This window comes from Neophocaena asiaeorientalis, unplaced genomic scaffold (genome assembly GCF_003031525.2).
Source record: "Neophocaena asiaeorientalis asiaeorientalis breed wild unplaced genomic scaffold, Neophocaena_asiaeorientalis_V1.1 scaffold254, whole genome shotgun sequence".
Classification (NCBI taxonomy): Eukaryota; Metazoa; Chordata; class Mammalia; order Artiodactyla; family Phocoenidae; genus Neophocaena; species Neophocaena asiaeorientalis.
The window spans coordinates 6,559,177-6,580,856 of NW_020174705.1; the positions used below are offsets into that span (position 1 = coordinate 6,559,177).

Below are 21,680 nucleotides of genomic sequence, written 5' to 3' on the forward strand. Positions count from 1 at the left end.
AATTCTTCTGAATTAAAAAGTGGGCCATGGCACAACATTGTAAATCAACTATACGTCAATTAAAAAAAAAAGTGGGCCAAGGTAATGAAAAAATATATAAATAATAGGAGAAGCGATACATGGGTATGATCAACCATTTGAAAGTTGAAGGACCACGTCCCCAGGACCTGCAAAGCAATCCATTAGATTTAGGGGTGAAGCTAGAGATCTCATAAGGCTGGCATCAATCAAGGAGCTGAAAATAAGGGTTGCTGAACTGAACCAAGACAAGTGTTTTCACCTGCTCAGGGAGATAGCAAAGAATATGGCATTTGATCAAAAGATAACTATTGAAAATGCAGAGAAGGAAATGATAATAGAGCTGTTAAAAAAGATCTGAGAAACTCTCAGTAGAAACAAAAGTAAGAGAGTAGAGTTCTGGGCACTGGAAAGAAGGGAAGAGAAGACGGGGGAGCAGGAGGGCACCAGAGAGTGAGAGGAAGAGTGAGAGAGAGAGAGAGATGATATAGAGTAATGGTATCTTTTTTTTCTTTCTTGTTTTTTTTTTTAGGGCTGTGTTGGGTCTTCATTGCAGGCTTTCTCTAGTTGCGGCGAGTGGGGATTCTCTTCGCTGTGGTGGGCGGGCTTCTCATTGCAGTGGCTTCTCGTTGCAGAGCACGGGCTCTAGGCACGTGGGCTTCATTAGTTGTGACATGCGGGCTCAGTAGTTGTGGCTGACAGGCTCTAGAGTGCAGGTTCAGTAGTTGTGGCACACGGGCTTAGTTGCTCCACGGCACGTGGGATCTTCCTGGACCAGGGCTCAAACCCGTGTCCCCTGCATTGGCAGGCAGATTCTTAACCACCGTGCCACCAGGGAAGTCCTGATGATATAGACTATAAATGTTAACCTCGCTCCCTTTTATTAGAAAAGCCCTAAGCTTTCTAACACTCAATGCAGCTGAGAGGCTCCCTAGTGAATATGTCTGGATGAGATTCCAGTGCATTTCTGCATCATGCCTAAATCCCGTTATAACAAGGTTCTGGGTGACACCATGACTTAAATACAATTATTTCTGCATTCATGTCACTCTGCTGTCCATGGATCTTAAAAAGGTGTCCTCATTTCACTGATGTTTGCGCTCAGGACAGAAGTGTCAGTAGCATTGAAAGGTGGGAAGAGAAAATTCTCCAGATAAAAACCCCAAGTGTTTATTCCTGAGATCCTGTTTTCAGGATCTGATCCAGCTGGGGGTCCTCATTAGGCTGGTCAGTAACGATGGGGGAGGAGGCAACAGCCCATCCAGAAGTTAAGCCCCTCCTGTGTAAGAGACAAGACACTGAACTGTTACATCACCTCATTCCCTCTGCACATTGTCCTATCAAGGAGCAATCTCATTACCCATCACCTCCATTTTTTTTTTTTTCCCAGAGGAGGAAACTTTTTTCAGGAAAGAGATGAAATTATTTGTTCAGAAATCTTCACTGTCACTGGGGTTTGAGCCCATGTGATCTAATTGCCGAGTTCAACCCTTATGCCCTGGGCCAACAGAATAACACTGTTGTCCCTATTGAGCAAACTTGAGAAATGCAGTGAAAAAAAGGAAAGGGGGAGGGTGAGAAGTGAGAGGATAATGGAGAGTGTATGGGGTGGACAAGCCACAGGGAATAATATCTGTACTTGAAACATTCAAATAAGCGAGAGAGAGAGAGAGAAAGAACTTTTACAGTTGTAGTTCCATAAACGTAGATTTTAACTTTAAAAGGAAGGCTAAGTAGAACTAAATTGGAAAGAAAAGCCAGACTATATAAAAAATATATATTACACACACACACACACACACACACACACACAATGTTTCTAGTCATGTATGTTAAAAGCAGCTTTGATAGCTTCATTGTGATTCATTGTTTCATGAAATGCAATTGTGTTGTGTTATTACATGAAATTAAATTAAAAAAAATATAAAGGCGTTGATACAGTTCTGGTTGCCACTGTGCTGTCATCCTAATTGCCTCAATCATTAGGCAGCAAAGTTAAATCCTCAGGTGTTCCAGAGAATTCCAATCATGAGATAAAGAGATAAATGTGAGCGAGTTAACTTGAGCTATTGAAATATGCTGGTAGGGGAAGAAGCCATGAAAATATTCTTCTTTAAAAATAAACACAGGTTATAACACAAATACGGTGAGTGCGGTTTGATCCCCAGCCCCACTGTCTTGATACTCTCAGTTACAGAGATTTTGTAGCTAAAAAAGGCTCGGCATTGCTTAGTCTTTCTTTTGGTTTGATGGGTCACTCTTAGGTCTTAGTGAAATAAGAGAAGCAAACTTGTAAATGAATTGCTCTGGAATTTCTGTCTGACGTATGCATTTTCTTTTATTTCATTTTTGCATTGAAAAACATTACATTTCTGTTTCCTTATAGAGTAGTGTATCAAGAGCCTGTGTATGGCAATAAATTGCTGCAGGTATGAAATCCCGGCTGGTGGAAAAACTCATCACTATTGATTGTGGGTTTGCTGTGAAATCCTACTAACAAGACAATTGCGGGGAGGGGAGATGGTCTCTAACATAGAAGGAGGAAAGACTTAACTGAATTTTCCAGTTTTGATGTGAATTCTTCTAGAAGAGAGATGCTCATCATGAAATGTTTCCCTCTTTGCTAGATTGTGTGTCAAAAGGTCTGGCTTGGCTCTTCATTTCTTGGCTTAAAATGTATCTGGCTTCAATGACTATAAACTCAGTGAAAATAATTCAAGGGTTTCATTGAACCAATTGTCTGAAAAAAATTTTTTAGTAGGTTCCTGGAGTCAACTGGGATGGTTAAACCAAAAAGCCTTTTATACATCCAGCATTGAGGGTCAGCATAGCTAACATAACTTCCCCTGGTTTCATTATAGCTTCTTACAAATTTATTTCACAACTTTTGCCATAGCTCTGAAACCTATTTCCCACTGCTGAAGCAACACCCAAATGAGCGAACTTGTAGGAAGGAAACAGAAAAAAATCAACACATCCATCGAAGTATAGCTGGCTAGGTCTAAAACCAACATTAAAACTGTCAAATAAAAGGAAAGAGGAATGAAAACTAAGGATCAGTGGGAGTTTCCCTGTGACCTGCATCCTCGTTTTGGTTCAGTATTAAGTCAATTAAGAAGGTACTTTTTTTTTTTACTGTGAGATTAATCAAGTTTTAATAAGAAATCTAATATAAAAAATGGGTACTTGGACCTAGGAGAGGACCAAACAGTTAAAATTCCTGACATCAACTTTTATTTTCACTTTCTAAGAAAACAGGACTTCCATTGCCATATTTCAGAAATAGCTGAACATACGCAGATAAAAGAGTAACGATTTATATTTGTTTTACATTTTGCAAATGTTCTTTAAATGTCATTATAGTGAATCAATTTTATGTATATTAATCCACCTGTTTTAGACAAAGTGAGATCCTTGGATGTTCTCAGAAAGGAAAAGCCCTACCCAATCCCTGTGTCCCCACCAATGACAAAAATTTTACCTCGCTTCCTAAGCAATTCGCCGTTTGGATATTTGAACATCTTTTTCCAAAAGTATGCTCTCAAGTTTAAACGTGTGATTTCCGTTGTCAAACCACTCTGTGATGCAGTGGAGAGCCACAGGGCTCATTAATAATGCTTTACAAAGTTCCACAAATGAGTATCCAGTTTCATTTCACTCAGCATCTCCCAAACCTGTTTGGTCATGAAACCTTGCCCTTCCCTGCCACTATGAATATGCCACCAAGCACAGTTTTGAAAATGGTTCATTGGTGTATCATTAAAGGTCCTTAGTCGATAACTTCCCCCAGTGGACCTCCAGAAGTCTTGCTAACAAAGGAAGTGTTTCTGACCATGTGAGTCAGTATCTCCCATGGCCGCATCTGGTGGTGGTGGCCAGGTTGAGAGCGGAAGTCCATAATGACATTTAAAATGTGTATGTTCTATAAGTTCACACTTGTATTTTGCTGCCTAGCATGTGAAAGTGAGTACGTTTTGTGAGTAGGGAGTGTAGACCATTTTGTGTTTGTCATCCCTTTTTTACCTTTGGTTTGGTGGTGGGAAAAATCTGCTTGTCAAGGATGCATTTTTTTGTCCTAACGTCTGGGAGGACCAGTTTCAATGTGAACATGGTTTGGTGATCTCGAATAGGAGTGAGTGCTTCTTTTTTCAGACATTACTCCAGAACCTTGCAGAAGCTTTGGCTGTGCTCAACAAGCTGCAAAATATAGGGCAATAAAACTGATTAGAGTCACCTGTTAGAACGGCTAATTAAAGCAATTTGTATTTTTTTTTTATTACTTTACAGTGTATGAACACATATACGGAGTTAATACACAACTCTGGTTTTCCCCTTAAGCGGATTTCATACAGAAGAAAAATAGCGAACGAAGACAATGCAGTATATAGATGTGGTGACACCCAGCCATCCAGTCCTTTTCTTTTTCCAATTATTACATATTTCAGGGATCACTTAGGCCTGGACTGTCCAATACTGTAGCCACCAGCCCCATGTGGTTGTGTACATTTAAATTCAAATGAACTCAAATCAAAAACTCCATTTGGTGTACCAGCCACATTTCAAGGGTTCAGTGGACATTTAGGACAAGCAGCTACCATACTGGACAGCAAAGATATAGAACATTTCTGATATCATCAGGTCTGCTGGACAGCAAGAAGATCACTGACCAAGGTCAAAATCTCTCCACTGGTTCCACAGACTTTAGCAAACTATGACCTTGACTCATGAATCAGGAATACTTGTAAACACATTTTTAAATAACAAAGATAAGTGTCAGGACATTGACCACTTGTGCCTGTCTTGCATGGAAACACATTTATTTTCTCTAAATGGCCAAGTCGTTATGCAGACATACAGAGGATGGATCTTTCCTGAAGCGTCATAGATAAGTCCCTCTGAAGGATCCCAGGTGTACACACATCCATTTTATATTCATGCAATAAGTATCAACCTAATAGTCAGTGAGGTTTGTTTTAGGTGTATTCTATTTGCACTGCCACAGTTTTTCCCACTTATCAAACTTGCTACCTACTTCCATTGACGGAAAACATTGCAGAAGTTGGGGGAGTCCTACAGAGTTCAAAGAAGGTTTGCAAGCAGGACGTGGCCAGAAATCTTTACTGGGACCAAATTCACAGTCACCAAGGCATGATTGATTGACACGGAACTTGATGCAAAGAACTTTGCAATAACTTTTCTTTTCCGTTCTGGAAGTGAAAGAAAAACACACACTCAAACTTTCTCCATTCAGAGCTTTCAGCTGGTTGCAGCTAAGGCCTCCTAGCAATCAGGAAACCAATGCCAGCCCCTCCCTTCCTCATTAAGTTCAGGAACATACATACCTGCAGACCTGTGTCTTTTATGGCTGCGTGATGAAAGCTGAAGAGATGGGCAAGCAGATGAAAAGAATGGCTCCAGAAATCTGGTGACCCCGATTTTCCCTCAGCCCATCGGTCTGTATCCCTCAGCGCATCACTCTGTATCTGGAGCTTGGTGCTGGGTGTGACAATTGCTTTGGTTTTCCATCTCCTCAGCACATTTAATGAGTTTCTCCGTTCCTAATTAGAGAACATGGTGTTTGGAACACCAGGTGGTATCTGGCTAAGACCTCTTTTTTTAACTTTCACATTGTTTTTCAAGGGAGACTTTTTTTTTTTTTTTAATACTGGCTCCAAATTATTGGTGATTATCTGTCAGCATGTCTTGGAGGTATCGTCTCTAGCATGATCCAAAGAAGGAACTTGATTAAGGAGAAACTAGCTTTTTGGAATTGCTGTGTAAGTGATAGCGACGCTTCTTGCAATTTTCTCGTTCATCTGTTTTCTGTCCTATACCTGGAGCCAAATATAATGAACTCCTTCACCCAAAACCCTACCATTAAATCCCCCCATTACACCAGTTATTTATGCTGTTAGATGCCCTCTGACATCGCAGTCTGTCCTGAATTGCCCCTCTACAGTGAGGGTGAGAACCCTTCTCCCAGAGGATTATGGGACTATGTATTCTAATTAGAACCTGAATGGTCCCTGTGTTATCGGTGGAGACTGGATCCTGCTTGTTAACTGTGCTGAAATCATTCGACAGTGGTTGATGTATCGCTGTGGTCTGCTGAGCAAGGAGCTCTGTTATTTTCACAGTTTGATAATCAATGCTCCACTGAACACAGTTCCTTTAGAATATGCCCGTTTGTTTGTCCTCTGCTTAATTGAACAATTGCAATTACTGGTACATACAACTAAATGTTAATTATTTTTCTCAGATTTTTTTTCTCTCCTAATGATTGTATTTACAAATTGGAAGACTTTATATTTTCCACACCAAACAAATTCTCCATCTGAACCAGTGTGATATCTTTAGCTGAAAAGACAGAATTTTTAAGTGCTCACCATTCCTTTTTTTAATCATTATGTGATATATAGAAAGCTGGAGACAGTCTTCTTTAACTGCTTTAGTGGTTGAACAACTACACATGCAACAGATGGCTAATACACTTTCAATCAAGGGGTTATCTTATTTTTTTTAAATAAATATCAAAGTAAGCAGGGCATTAGCTTGACCAATATTGGATTTTTAAGGAAGTAATCAAAGATTGAATAAAATGTAAGTTAATAGCTGATAAGTAAAGGTAAAGCATACTCATTTTTGAAAATCTGGAAAGTTCAGCAAAGCATAAAGAGCATTTAAATAATTCCCCATAATCCTCCCCACCCCAAAACAATTACCATTAATTAACACGTAGGTACATCTCTTTCAGAGGGTCTCTGGGTTGTCCCTTTGGGATATGCTTACAACTGCTAACTTTTAACATCCAGCTGGGGTTGGTGGTCCACCCCCCATCTCTCTGGCGTGTTTCCATACTAAGCTTTCATTAACCTCCACTTTAGTTTGTTAGAGGTGGGTAACCACTGTTCTGATGTGGTCTCACAATCGGGCGCCCTGAGTTGGCTTCCTCTGCGTTCCTAAGTCCACTTTCTCCTTGTGTTTTAGGGTGGTTACGCTGCATATCGCTACGCCCAGCCCACCCCTGCCACTGCTGCTGCCTACAGTGACAGGTAAGGGCCTTCCTTCTCATGCTTGACATTTACCTGGAAATTAACTTAACACGTGGGAGATGAGATTCTCGTCTGGTCTTGGTGCAAATGCATGACTGCTGGGGAGGCAGCACCCCAAAAGTTAGGTCTCATGGTGAAGGTCAACAGGGGGCCACGTAGAGAGAGGATGCACAATGACGCCTAGCTCATTCTAAGCACTCGCCCTCTCTGCTGAGACACAAAGATAGTGATACATTTGGTCTGTGCATAGTTGTTTTCCTGATCTCAATTCAGGTGACAGCACGCCTTGCATGCACAGAGTATACTCCCTGTACCAACCTTCTCATGGTCTTCTCTGTAACACCCTGGTTTCATCTAATGCATAGGACAAAAACCAGGAGATGATCCTGCAGGTTTACCTCGATTTTCAGCACCCCGTTTCCCTTTTTTTTTTTTTTTTTTTTTTTACATCTTTGTACATCCAGGAAAGCATTCCCCTTATTGCATTTTTTAATCCAAACCAAAGGAATGGGGGAGGTGTATCTGGCATTCATAAGGAGAGTCGTTCTTTTTGGCAACGCCCAATGACCGTATGAACAGAAGCCAACATTCATTTGTAATGCACACCACATGTTAAGACTGGCAGCGGAAGGGTTTAAGAAATGCAGAAGTCAGAATTGGATGTCGGGGGTGAAGGCTGGGGGATGGAGGAGCTCTATTACGCGTTACCCAGGCTTAACAGATGACTCGGTTTCTGAAATGGCAAGCCACAGCTATTTTTGTATAAGTGCTTTGGAAAAAAAAGTGTGCGTTTCCATATCGAATGCAAATCGTTGGCTCTGTTTTCTGAGGACATAAATGTGAATGTTCAGATGCTCTGCATGCACAAATGTCATGGAGGGTGCTTATTTTGGGTAATGACTCCTTTAATTTAAAAATATGTTTCATGAATAAAACAGTAATGGTACCAATTTGCATGTGTGGCTGAGGCATGCTGGGTCCGACAGGTAAGCAGGCGATGTCTTGGACTCGAGAATGGGGAGTGTCGGCAGACACTGGTTCTCCTCCCTGGCCTCTTGTGACTCAGTCCTTATCTTGGTTTGCTGTGGTATGCTTTCTCTGCAGTTCCATTCCATTTCTCACAAGGTGTGTCGTTAGCTCATTGTAACTACAGACTTCTTCTGAGGTATACTAAAGCAAAAGAAATTCCTGAACCCAAAAAGCCTCACTTTGAAAACCCCCTGCCAAATGGCTCTTTGGCAAGATAGAGTTGAGATCTGTTGTCTGAATGTATGCAGGTATTATTCCTGTCTTCTTATGAACAGCCATCACGAGCTCTCAAGGCTGGAGGGAGCTTCCAGAGGAACCCAAACTATTGTCAATGTGCAGTTCTAATTGCCTAAATTATCCAGTTACCCAATCATCAGTTGCCAGGATGCAAAATATGTCTTATAGAAGTTGCTGTCTTCAATACACTTTGACACTAGATTAGGGAAATTGAGAGGGTCAAAAAAGCTAATAAAAATGATGACAATCTTGAAATCCTCAAGATCATTCTACAAATGAAAAGACTTAATGCTATTAAATTCTGCACACTGAAGATTCACAAAATATCAATTGTAATGTGGTTCATCTACAACCCTTAATTATTTTTATGAAAATATCTCTAGATGCTAAATTCTCCAACACCCACTCTCTATATAATTATAATCATAGTAACTTTAGCCTGCTGCATAATTATAAGAATCTTAAACAGATTTATGTCTTTGGATTTTTTATCTTGCTTCTCAGTATAAGTGCATCTATCCCCAAGCTGAAAAAAAGGTTAATTACAAAGATATAATTTAAATTGCTTTCTTTAATAAAACCAATCTAGACATTTGGAAAATAAAAAACAATGTTTAATACTATTCTTAGATAGAATTACTTGAGAATCTGGCCATCTCTATTTGCATTCATCTTAAAAATTAACATTTTGCTGCATTTGGGGGCACCGTATATGCAAATGTATTTATGAAATCTGTTGTTTTAATATTATTAAGATTTCTCACCAGCAACATGTCCTACTGAAAAATTGCCCTCATTCTTGGTTTGGTAAATCTTGACTAACTCTGCAATTCCCACTTCGGTGTAATAGTTTCAGTTGAAGAAACCAACTAAATATACTCTTGTCCATATAATTGGCCTCTTGCTGTTCATTAAAGAAATTTGCACATTAGGTCTTTTTGGTTGCTGAGGCAATTGATTGCTAGCCCTGTTTCACTTTATTATAAGCAAGACACTTGCCACGTATGGAAATATTGCATTGAGGGAAATGCAGTAATAGGTAAATTACCAGAAAACAATCTTTAAAGTGATGTTTCTGGTTTGATTTGTAAAGTGTATTTATGAAATGGTGGTACTTCCTTTTATTTTTAGTAAGCAGGTAAAGAGAAGGAAGACCCTTTTAGAGAAGACACACATTTGGGGGAAAATGTGAAATGATCAGAATAGCTTTCGAATCTAGATTAAGATGCCAATTATCTAGAATTATCTCAGGGCAGCTGTGTAATCATTTCTTTTTACTCAATTACAGTGTCATATCAGTAGGGAGAGACTCTTAGTTCCTACTTTCTAGAAGAAAGGCAGGATGACAAAGAGAAAAGCTTCTTAACCCAAAGAAACTCCTTCAAAATAGGAAGTAAAATCAGCAGGAATAGAGAATGTTTGGGTCACGCTCACTGGCTGTCAACTTGATCAAAAGAGAAGCTGCAACAAACTTTCTCTCTAATCGTGAGATTCACTCTTCAGACATCTTGAAAGGGAAAGAAGTTTGATGTCCCCAGTCGGTAGAATTTTACCTTTTATCAGCACAAATTAAGCCCTCATCAAATTAAAGCTTCAGGGGCCTTTGGAAAATCTTGAACTCCAGTAGCCTCAGGACTGGCCAGAACGTCCTTGACGGCCACCTTGCAACTCCCCACCCGACATCTTCTTGGTTAAATGATCACATGCTGATTATCTCGGAGTACCCTGAGAGTTTCTGAATGCTGACCTCCAGAATGAAGACCGTCTGGTGTGGGCAGAGATTTCCCCCAAAGAAAAAGACCTGACTGGACTAGGTAATTTTATAGTCTTATTGATGAATTGAATGACAATAGGCAAACATCTTTCCTTGGCATTTAGGAAACATTTGGTAAGCCTTTGACCTCACCTCAAATCTTTACTTCAAATCTCACTTTGATTTGTGGAAAGCCAACTGTCCGAACTCTCAAGGGAGATGGTTTTCTGAGCTTGAACCAATCAAAGCATGGCAGTGGGGCCAATGGTCATCTGGTCATTGCATGCCACTTGGTGTTGCTGATGTGTTCGTGATATGTTCTGGATTTGACAGGTCCATCATCACAGTAACTCAGTGAATGGCTTGCTTGAATTAAGCCTGGGGACAGGCTTCTCTTTATTGATTGGCTTTCGGTTTCTTTGTGTCCACGACTTGGTCCTTGTTGCATCTTTGAGCAGCCAGACTGGGAGGTGGAGGGGTGGTGGTGGGGGGAGATTTCCTTTTCCAATGAATTATGCTACAGATATTTGGGTAAATATGTCTGATGTGTACACTGCTTTGATGAAAATGTTACTGCGCCAAAAGGGCAGACATTTGTCATGCTTGTCCTGCTTGCTAAACATTCTAACATCCCCTAACAACCAGTGCATGGAAACGGCCCTCCACGTTAGGGCAGAAGGGAACTCAATTCAGACCAGCTAGAGGAGAAGGTAATAAAGTGGTTCACTCCAAGATTTCACGACGATCCAGTTGCCCTGATAGTTACCCTGGGCCACTGTTTTCATATAAGACATGCATTTCCGTAAAGACCCCTGAAAGTTAGCAGCTTCTGACATACAGTAGTAGTCCTGGCCATACAGGTGCCCCTAGACTGAGCAAAAGAGACAGCAAGCAACAGGCTTCTGTTTGTTTTATTTTCTACCCTTTTTTTTTTTGTTTTTTGAGACCTTTAACTTTCATCAGCAATGTTAGACTGTACCGTGTGAAATTTCTACCTTTGTGTGCCCCACATGGTGCACCACTGGCAATTTCGTATAGCTCAGCTTAATGGAAACCCAATTAAAATGCCATAATATCAGTCATCGTGCTCGCTGCACTTGAAATACATATATGTATGGTCATACACATATATGTGTGTGTTGTGTATATATATTATTCATATACATATGTGAAAAATATATGTATACACAACACATACACACACACACACACTTCTGCCTTAAGACCTCGTGGAGGACTCATAACAGTATCTAGGTAAATCTTAATACAAGGAGGTCAGGACTTGTCAAGTTCAGCCAGTCGCAAGCCCCATGCTAGAACATCTATTAAATGCGATACTACAACCTATGAATAAAAGGTTCTATCTCAGAGAGAAATAGATTAGTAGTTCTTTCTTAAAACTCAATAGGAATAAGTAGTCATGTCTTTGGAGTCATGGAGAGGTTGATCTGTAGATCAACTATTTAAAATTATATGGGTGGTAGGGATGGATGGATACATACATGCATAGATGGGTGGATGGATAGATGGATGGATGGATGGTTAGAAAAGTAGATAGATGATAGATACATAGGTGGTGAGGTGGATGAATGGAAAGAAAGGGAGAAGAGAGAAAAAGGAAGGAAGGGAGGGAAGGAGGGCAGAAGGGACAGAGGGAGGGAGGAAGAATGGAAGAAAAGGAAAAGAGGGAAAGTGAGCGAGAGAGAGAGAGAGAGAGAGAGAGGAAAGAAGAAAGGAAAGAAAGAAAGAAGGAAGGAAGGATGGACAGATAGGAAAAAACTATCATTTCTATGCTCTTATAATATTTCATCATAAGCTAAACTACAGGACATAGAACTAAATCCTTACGTACAACCTTAGTTTGATCTAAACTGAAAAACTAAAGGGGTTTGAGTTGATTTCCATTTATGTGGGTACTCTCTCTACTTTAGGACTTCTGACGTCCTGGATTTAGATTAAATAATAGAGAAATGCCGTCATTAAAATAAGGCTAATAATTGCATTTAAAACGATACACCATTTTATGTGGAGTCCTTACCAAATCATATAGACGAAAAATGAAGGGGTTGTCAGCCTATAAAGCATATGAGCCTCCTGAATGGAAAATTTAATTTACCATTTAAGGGTTTTTTGGTAGAAAGGTTAATTTTCAAAATACTATTATACTTTAGGGACTTAACAATTTTACTTTCTCTTGCTGTGGAGTAGAATATAGAAAGCTTCGTCTATGGGTAATGTGGATCCCTTAATGAGGGTAGACCATGCAAAGCAGATAAAGGCGGGAAGTTGCATTGTTTTCCCCATTCCTCTTATGTGAACCAAGTTAGATAAGGGTGGAAACTGTTTCTGATTAAAAAGCAGTCACAAGCCCCTGCACCCATCCTTTGTAGATGTGTGTAAGGAGGGATTTCAAGGTCTTATCCTGGTGCTTTGTGTGAAGCACTAGCTCCCTTGGCCAGCTCAAGACCTGATGACACTTACTGGTTTACCAGGACAGGAGAAGAACACGGACAATGTAATATGGCCGTCAACTCCCTTGTCTGGGGAATGGCCAGGCTTTACCCGTGCTTCTTTCGCATATGTTGTGAAAAATAGCTTTTCTTGTATGAAATGATGACAACAGCTTTGCTTTCTTCTTTTTTTATCCAGTTTTGTTTTTAACGTTCTTCCTTGGCAAAGTAAGAGTTGGCAACTCTACGATAGACTCCTTATTATATTTTATTTACATTTTCAATCTTTTTTTGAGAAATCCACGGGTGGATTTAAATTAAAAATAGAGTGAGAGCATTCTAAAACTTGGTGATGCCAAGAATAGTATTCTCAGATGAACGAGAAACTGAGGGCTTAGTTCATGAGGGGATAGATCTGCAGTTAAGACAAGGATTCAGGGTCGGAAGGAAGCTATTTTGGACTCACATTCTAATCTGTTGAGTTAAAACATGGCAGCAATAGTTACTCCACTCTCTTTTATTGATAGTGCCCTGTTGAAGTTGTTCTTGATTTTAGCTTTTAATCTTTTCCACTGTTTTCACTCATCCTGATGAGCTCTTCTGGGCTCTGCAATTAAGAAAAGAAAATGATGCTCTGTGAACTTGTAATAGAAATGAGACACTAATGCCTTTATTTATATCCTTCTGTACCCCAGTGCCCAGAAAAGCACATCCAGTCTTTAAAATTAGAACACCAGGTTGAAATATATATTCATACATAGTATTGTATATAACATTTCCTTGTTTTTATTTATATTCTTATTCTTCTTTTTGGTTTAAAGTTTACTTTCTTAACTGATGCTTTTTTTTTTTTTTCTGGTGATTCAGCATCCCCTCAGGAAGAGAAAGGGAAGCTAATTATTCTAGACAGCTTCAGGGTAACAAGAAAGAAACAGGGATTGCCTGTGAGTTTCCTGTTACAAGGCACACATACTACATGAAAATAAATTGCTTCAATAAAACTTGCCATATATATGAGAATGCTCCCGTGAAAATGTTCATGAGGTGGAAATAGAGGACTTCGGTACTTGCACTATTTCTTAAGACTTCTTGAAGTTTAATACAGTAACTGAGCAAACTTTGATTCAAATCATCTCTCTGTGATAACGGTAACAATAATTATGATAATAGCAATAATAACATTGGCTGTGTATGGAGTCCTTACTATGTGATAGCACTAAGTGTTCTAAGTGCTTTACAAAGACAGTCACTGAACTGTCTCACTAAGTATTAAATTGACCGCCATGGTACAGATGGGGAAGACGAGCTTGGGGAAGGGTGAAGTAGATGTTCAGCTCAACTTGAGAGCTAATGTCTATGCCCTTAATCCCCAGGCTCTATTGCATCTTAGTGGAGCAACCTTGAGAAGTCGTTTCTTTGCCCTCCCGTCACCTCATCTGTGGTGGGTATATTGATTCCACCTCACAGAGTGGTTTGGAAGTTTTGAGACACTGCCTGTGAAATATTCAGTGCATCAAGGGCAGTACATAAGATACTCTTGTTTTCATTTTCATGTTTATATTTTCATAGTCATAAATTCCAGTTTTTCATATTTTATTTCATATTCCCACAACATAGTCCATTAAGAGCTTTAAATCTGGGTAGCAACAGTGAGCTTAGAGGAAACCAAAAATATCTAGGTTATTTCAGTTACACCTGAATCTCTATAATCCAGGGGTTTGAATCTGTTGTTTCTTTAACCGATTCCAGAGTCAAGCAAAGTTTAGGAAGGATAATGACCAAATATACTCAACTGATTATATGATGTGGACAAGACTTTTAAAATATAGTAGGTAGGATTATATGCAACTCTAATCCTTTTTAATCCGCTGAGTTCCAAGAATAATTTATGTTTGCTTTGTTTTGCATTTTTTTTAACGGAAAAACATGCTGCTTTTTTTTTGGCTACTTAAGCCTCCCAAATTGATCAGTCCTCCAAAGTTTAGATTTTGATATGTCAGGTTTTCTTAAAGTGAGCAGTCTTAGATGATGTTTCCTGCCACTTTTAAAACTCTTTTCACCACGTAGATTTCTGTTTTGAAGTTAATTTTTTCCGTAGTGCCTCTAGTGTGCCAGGTACTATATAAAACATTGGAACAAATGACCTGATCAGGTAAGCAGTATAGTTAGGGCACCCATATAATGATCATTTAAAATGGATCATTTAAAATGGGACATTGAAATGATCGTTTAAAATGGGATGACGTAACAGAGAAGGGATGGACTGGTAGTAATGACTCCAGGACAGCAGGCTTCAACTAGGACTGTCGTAAAACCAGAAGAACATGTGTGGTCATCCTAAGTAGAACCACCAGTGTGTGGATAGGAGAAGCAGGTCCAGGCAGGGTGATGTACACTCTGGGAAATCCCACTATTGGGCTTCAAGTCCAATGTCTGTCGGTCCAGGTCTTGGACTGTTTCTACCTCCTTATGCTATTGTTACAAAGTCAGGGCAAAGGCACGTTTGCAGCTTCAAATAGTCATACCTGAGACACAACTTGATAACTTAATGATTAAGAAGAGAATGGAATTTCATGCTCTCATTTATTTATTTTTCCCTATGGATCAACAGTTCTGATTGAACGTTCACCAAACAAATTACGATAACTAAGATAATTATATTTTCTGCTAGCCTGCTCTGCAGGTTGGAGCTGATTCCACTCTCAGAGATAGTGAAGGAGGGAATGTAGAGCTCTTGCTGGTAGCATCAGTGTGATTTTGGGAACTTGTGTTTATGGACACTAAGCTCTCAGTGATGAAAAGTAATATGGCTGTTACTGATCAGTGTGTTTCCTGAGTTCCTCTTCTTTTTAATTTACAGACAGGTACACACACACGCGCGCACACGTTAAATGAAAAAGTGCTCAAGTTTTTGTTTCAAGAAGTATTTGCCTTTGGTCCATAATCTTAACGGCTTCTTAACAAGCGTTAGGCACTGCCAGATGAATATATAATTTAATTGAAGCAGTTAAAAAAAGAAGCAAGCCTGTAATAGTCAACAGACTGGACCAAGAAGGAGTTGGGGAGATATTAAAGGACATTCCAAACCCAATAGACCATAGCTGTCACAGCCATTTGGGTAGACATGTTTGCCAGTGACAAGACAAGATATAACAACTCCTTTGGTCATATCATGGCCTAATTACATACTTTTTGGGTTGCAGATCATTGACTTGATAGGCCACAAAAAAGCAAATAAAACCTGTCTTTTCAGTAGCGCCATCAGGGTCCTTCAGCTGTGAAAGGTTTAGAAGCAGGTGAGAAAGCCCAGAGCTTTCTAGAGGCTGGTCAGGAACCTCTGATGAGGACCTGTACACAGAAGCCTCTGGATGAGCCATTTCTGTTGCAAATAAAGAACTTTCCTCGTAGAAGACAGTATTCCAGTCAAGTAGAAGGGAATATACACACAGTAGACAGACTCTGAACTGATGAAGCATTAGTGAATGTGACAAAAATTAAACCTGCTCCACTTCGCCTTTTATTTTTTTGATCACTATCAGATATGCTAGAAAATCTTTGGGGGTAAGAGGGAACTTTTCACTTAAAAATTTCTAGTATTTCTTTTAACGTTATCAGAGCAAGTTCTGACTTTTGTACCTATGAAGAGAACTTTTAATTCTTTTCCAGAAGAACTGACTTCTACTTAAATGTGGCCTCTCTTATTTTCATATTTGTGTGTAATACATGCCTGTGAACAGTCATTGGACAGAAATAAATGACTTCTCATGGTTTTCTCCCTGATGTGAATCACAGTGATTTATTCTTCTGGAATGAGATTCTCCTCCAAATCATAGTGCCTTTCATCTTGAATTACCATACAAAGCATTTAGAGTAGGACCGCTATCAGAATTTAGGGTAGTCGGGTAGGTAAGAGCTTGAGGAGGAACTAACTTGTCCATGTTGTCATTGTTTCCAGGCTTATTCTTACTACATTATGATGTGTTAATGTTCAGATAGATCATTAGATTCTGGGGAGATGAGACAGAATCAAAGCCAAACACCCTTTTCCCTTAATTATCTTAATCACTTAGATTGAAATGTGTTGGCCTGAGAGTCTAGACATACATCACACATCTGATAACCTGGAACAGTGGTTCCCACTGTTTTTGCAGCCGTGGAATCTCTTTAAAAAGAAAACTAGTATTGCTGGATGCTTCTGGCATCCTTTTAATCCCTATCTCCTTTCATGGTCCAATTTTGTAATTTGAAATTTGATTGCATTAAAAGATTGAGGGACTTTCCCCCCCCTGCCATTTCTATATTGTTAGAGGGTTTGTGGACCACTTCTAGTAACTAGAATAGGAGCCCAGCTTGTGGGGGTGGGGACACTTGAAAAATGTCTCCTGGAAAATACTAGCTCCACAGCTTTCCCAGAAAGACAGTTTCTCTGCTGTTCTTTTCATTGTTTATTCAATATCTGTCTCGAACTAAAACAAACAACAGGAAAAGAAGCGCTTACCTTATTCTGTTCTAAAATTTCAAGATTGAAGTGGTTCATCTTGAGGGTCCTTAGAGCCTTACTCTGAGAAGCATTGTTCCCAGACCAACCAAATTGGCCTCACCAGGAACTTGTGAGAAATGCAGAATCTCAAGCCCCACCTGAACCACAATCTGTACTTTCAAGATCCCGGGGTGATTTGTGAGAAGCACAGGGTGCTTCAATTCTACCCCGATAGGCAGTAAATAATATTCACTCTGAGTTCTCCTTCCGCAAATCTTCCACATGTAAGAGAGTTTGTCATTGTAACTTGTTGCTTTGTAAACATCTCTCTGCTCTCTCCCTTCCTAAAGAAGAAAGTAAGAGCTGTCCACGGTTGGGCATCCCTCACAATCCGTTCTGTTCTGACTTCCTTCCTCAACTAGTTTAGGGCCACAAATAATCATTTTTTGATTCCAAAGATCCAAGAATAATGAAAGTGATTCCATGCTAATATCTCCTCGTTGGTTGTGTAATACTGTAAACTCACACTGTTGTAAAACGTACCCTGGAAAAGTCACATCTGATTTCTCTTACCTTTATGGAGCCTCCATTTTGTCATCTGCTAAAGGGAGAGCATAACACCAGTTAGAATCAGAAAGAGATGAAGGTGAACATTGCTTTATAAACTGAAAGAGGTGGCAAAACAGCATGGTGTTATCAATAACTCAATTGACTATTGACAGATTTTTTTTAGGGTGTATATGGTTATTTGAAAGCATTGGATGTATACAGGCAAAAGCAAGCAAATTAAATTAAATGTATCTAAAAGTGCTAATCATTTTTAGATGAGGCAATCTTCAGGACCCACCATAACACTAACATTCTGGGAACCTGTGCCTTCCCCAACTTGTCATTGGCCTGACCAAGGTGTAAAGCAGGGTCTTTCATACTCACTGTATCTATTCTTTGACTGGCACATGCGTTGGCAAATCTTTGCTTATACGCCAACAGACTGTGATCAGAGATTTACATATAGAGACTGAATCTCAGTAAGTTACTTACTACACGCGGTAGTACAGGGAGGCTAATTGACTCTCAACTGCCTCATCTTTAAAGTGGGGCTGATGAATCATGCCTGCCTCCATGGGTTGTTGTGAGAATTAATTGAGATCATGAAGAAAAAGCTCCTTGAATAGCACTGATACTGAGTAGCCCTCAGGATACCATCATCATCACCATCGTCCTCAACATCATATCCTCCTTATTTTTATTATCAGTAGCATCACTAAACTATAGGCATATTTTGTTTTGTTCTTGGCCCCAAAATGAGTCCTTTCTTGTGGCAGCAGGTTTTCAGAGTCAGGAGAATTTTTTTTGACTCTAGAAGTTTTTTTGTTGGTGGTGTTGCGTTTTTCAATCTTGACTTCCATCCTAGAAATAGGAAAATACATAGACCCGAAATTTGCTAAGAGAGTAGAACTGAGGTGTCCTCACCACACACAAAGAAAGGTAACTATGTGAAGTGATGGATGTGTTAATTAGCTTGATTGTCATAGTCATTTCACAATGTACATGGATATTAAATCATCACTTTGCACACCTTTAAAAAAGCATGTACAACCTGATTATAAAAATTTTAATTTGTCAATCATATCTCAAAACTGGGGAAAAATACATTGGGCCAAAAAATATTGAAGGAAGAAGCAACTGGGAACCATAAGATCAAACAGCCTGTCCTTCTGTTCATCTTTCTCCTGGATTATTGCTTCTCTTTTCTGTCCAAGGAGGAAGGAGCTCAGGCTGTCAGGGATGCATCAGCTTCTTAGGAAAAACAACCAGTTCTCCCAGTGTAAACCCAGCCCCCAAATCACGTGGCTTTAGATTTACAGAGTTAAAAAAAGTCAAACGAAATCTGCCGATGCTGCCCTTTTCCCATTGTGCTTGGTGAGAAGTCCAATACTGTGGTGGAGGTGGGTTATTGGAACTCCAGGGAACTTTCCGCCATCAGCTCACTTCATTTTGCACATAACTCCTAAGTGGACCCAGACCTTCTCAGCATGGCCTCTCCACCCTCCAGAGCCTCAGCCTGGATACCCGCTGCTCTTCCCAAGCCTCCAGAAACTCGGGGACCCCTTCAGCCACATGAGGGCTGCTTCCCCTAGAGAACACGTATGCTGTTCAGAGAACTTGCCAGACCCGTTTCCACCCTGTGATAGGCACTCATTCACATGAGAAGCTCCTTCTGCCCAACCAAAGCTGAGGTGGGGTTTTGCCTTCCTTGGAGGCTCCAGCCCACCTGTAAAATGACCTATAACCTCGAAAGGCTCTTAACTATCCCCCACTTGCCCTAAAACCCCAGAAGCCCAGGACTTAACAACACAAACACCAGGCCTCATTGTGGGGAGAGAGAAGCCTGTATTTTGCATGAGTCCACGCAGCCAGAAAAATACATGATGTTTTCCCCCCAAATAAAGTGCTTTCCCATTCATGTTCTCATTGATCTGCACAAAACAAACAAAAATCTAAGAGGGGTAGGTGCTATTTTCATTCCCATTTTCCAGATGAGGAAGCTGAGGCCCAGAAAGGTGAAATGATTTTTCTATTGGAACACAGCTTGTATGTGACCAGGCCCAGCTTCCAGACTCACAGTTCTCTTTCACTTTAGCCGAGAAAGTGGTACAGTGGGAACCGGGGAGATTATTAAATGTTGGAGATACTAAAATTATAGAAGTGGACTCTCCCCAGGTCTCCAGGAAATGGAGATGCTCTTGCATTTGAATCTCTAAAACTCAGAGATTTTGGACGGAATATTCACACTGGGGACAGATTCACAGTACTTAACTCCTTTTGCACTTAAACATTTTTATGCGTGCGGTGTTAGCAGTAGGAACTGGGGCTCAATAAAATAGTTTCGAATGGGTGTTAATGCAGTCCCCTTTTAAAATAAAAAAATACCAGGATAGACCCTTTCAGAGGAGTCTATAGTCAATCTTTTTATTCGCTTGCTTGTTTGTTTCTTTATACCTCACCTCAATTCTACAATTGGCCATGGCCTCTTGAAGTACATATGATAGAATACTAAATATATATATAATATATATATATAAACACACACACACACACAGAAACATACATACACACACACACACATATATATATATATATAAATTACAACAGGGCAGGGAAAAATATGAATCTGAATGGGATTTGTACAATTCTAGAGTTTTAGAACTGAGTCAGGGTGACAGAGGTAAAATACTGATCACAAGCAAATCGGTCTCCCTTTCAAGGTGATAAAACTGAAATATAATCAGACTATGAGCTTCGAGATAGCCAAGCCCAGTATAGATATTCCTCAGTGATTTACATGCCATGAGCATGGCATCAAATCCCTTAAGCTTAGCTGGGTGCCCGGCACGTTGTAAGCCCTCATTAACCATCTGAGAAGTGAATGAACAACACCAGTAAACAATTTAGCAGAGGCACCAAATGGAATTTTAATAGGAGCACCTTTTTTCTGCATGTTACATTTAACTCTTCAGGAAATACTCAAGGCTGGATTCCCCCTGATGGAGATCAACACTAGTGCAATTTAATTAAAAAACAAACAAACAAAAAAAAACACAGAAGACACAACTCTTATTGCCTGCGAAGTCAGGGCACATATGTTCAGAGAATATTTGCACAGTGAGAAATTAGTCCTCAATGCTGGCAGACACGTTAGAATCACCTGAGCGGCTTCTCAGGCATACCTGTGCCTGGGTACCACTCTCAAAGAGTCTGTCCTTTAATGATCGGGCCTGGTAATTGGTATGTTATATTTTTAAAAATGGCCTGGTGATTGGTATTTTATATTTTAAAAAATCTTAGCCGATTGTAATGGGCAGTCAGGTTTGAGAACCTCTGTCTTACATCTAGTAGATGCCCCGGAGACTACAGATAGAATTAAATTGACTTTGTCCCACTGCCATCTTGGGGCTGCCGTCTGCCCGACCAGAAGACCCACTTCTCAGGCTGTAGGGGTTTTTTAGTAGATAGCCTTGGAGGGTTTTATTCACATATCAGTGTGTGTGTGTGTGTGTGTGTGTGTGCGATTGAATATTCCTAGCATTGGATACAAAAGGAAACTTGCTATGAATGGCACCAACCCTGAGTTTTGTGTAACAATAGTGACAAAAAAGAATTGAGGCCAAAGAATGATAAATGACCAGAATCTTTAACAGTAGAACTTAAAGCCAGTATTATTTGATGGGAGAACCTCCTGTCTGGCCTTTCCCTCCACCCCAACCTATGCCAGAATTTTCTCTGTATCTTGTTGATACCTAGCTTCCCACACCCCTTCCAGCAACACTGGCTGGCTGTTATTTTCATTTGACTCTTAGGATTCAGCTGTGGGTGATTTTTAGAAGAAAATTAAACTGCCAAGAGATGAGATTTCACGGAAGGTGAAAAGTCGGATAATAAGGATAACATGGCAAGTCACAGGACTCATGTAAATGTACCACCAACTGAGTCAGATCCACAGTCTGGGTGGTCAGTCTATGGAAATCATCGTAAAACATCATGAAGTCTGGTAATATATTAAAAAGAGAGAAAGACCATGTTAGAAAATTCCTCCGCAGAGAAGCCACACCCATTACTGACTCAATACCCTCTGTTGTGAGCTTCCCTGAGCAGAATCT

At 40.0% G+C, this 21,680-nt stretch overlaps 1 protein-coding gene across 3 annotated transcripts in view; it reads left to right on the plus strand.

Moving 5' to 3' along the window:
- LOC112409399 (RNA binding protein fox-1 homolog 1) overlaps positions 1–21,680 on the plus strand; it is a 1,082,427-nt gene that overhangs the window by 1,040,454 nt on the left and 20,293 nt on the right. For 2 of the 3 annotated variants that reach the window (XM_024759496.1, XM_024759498.1), the window contains exons 10-11: positions 2,405–2,447; positions 7,006–7,070. In XM_024759496.1, the coding sequence (XP_024615264.1) occupies positions 2,405–2,447; positions 7,006–7,070 (108 nt within the window). The remainder of the gene's footprint in view (positions 1–2,404; positions 2,448–7,005; positions 7,071–21,680) is intronic. The other variant, XM_024759497.1, reaches the window with a different exon arrangement.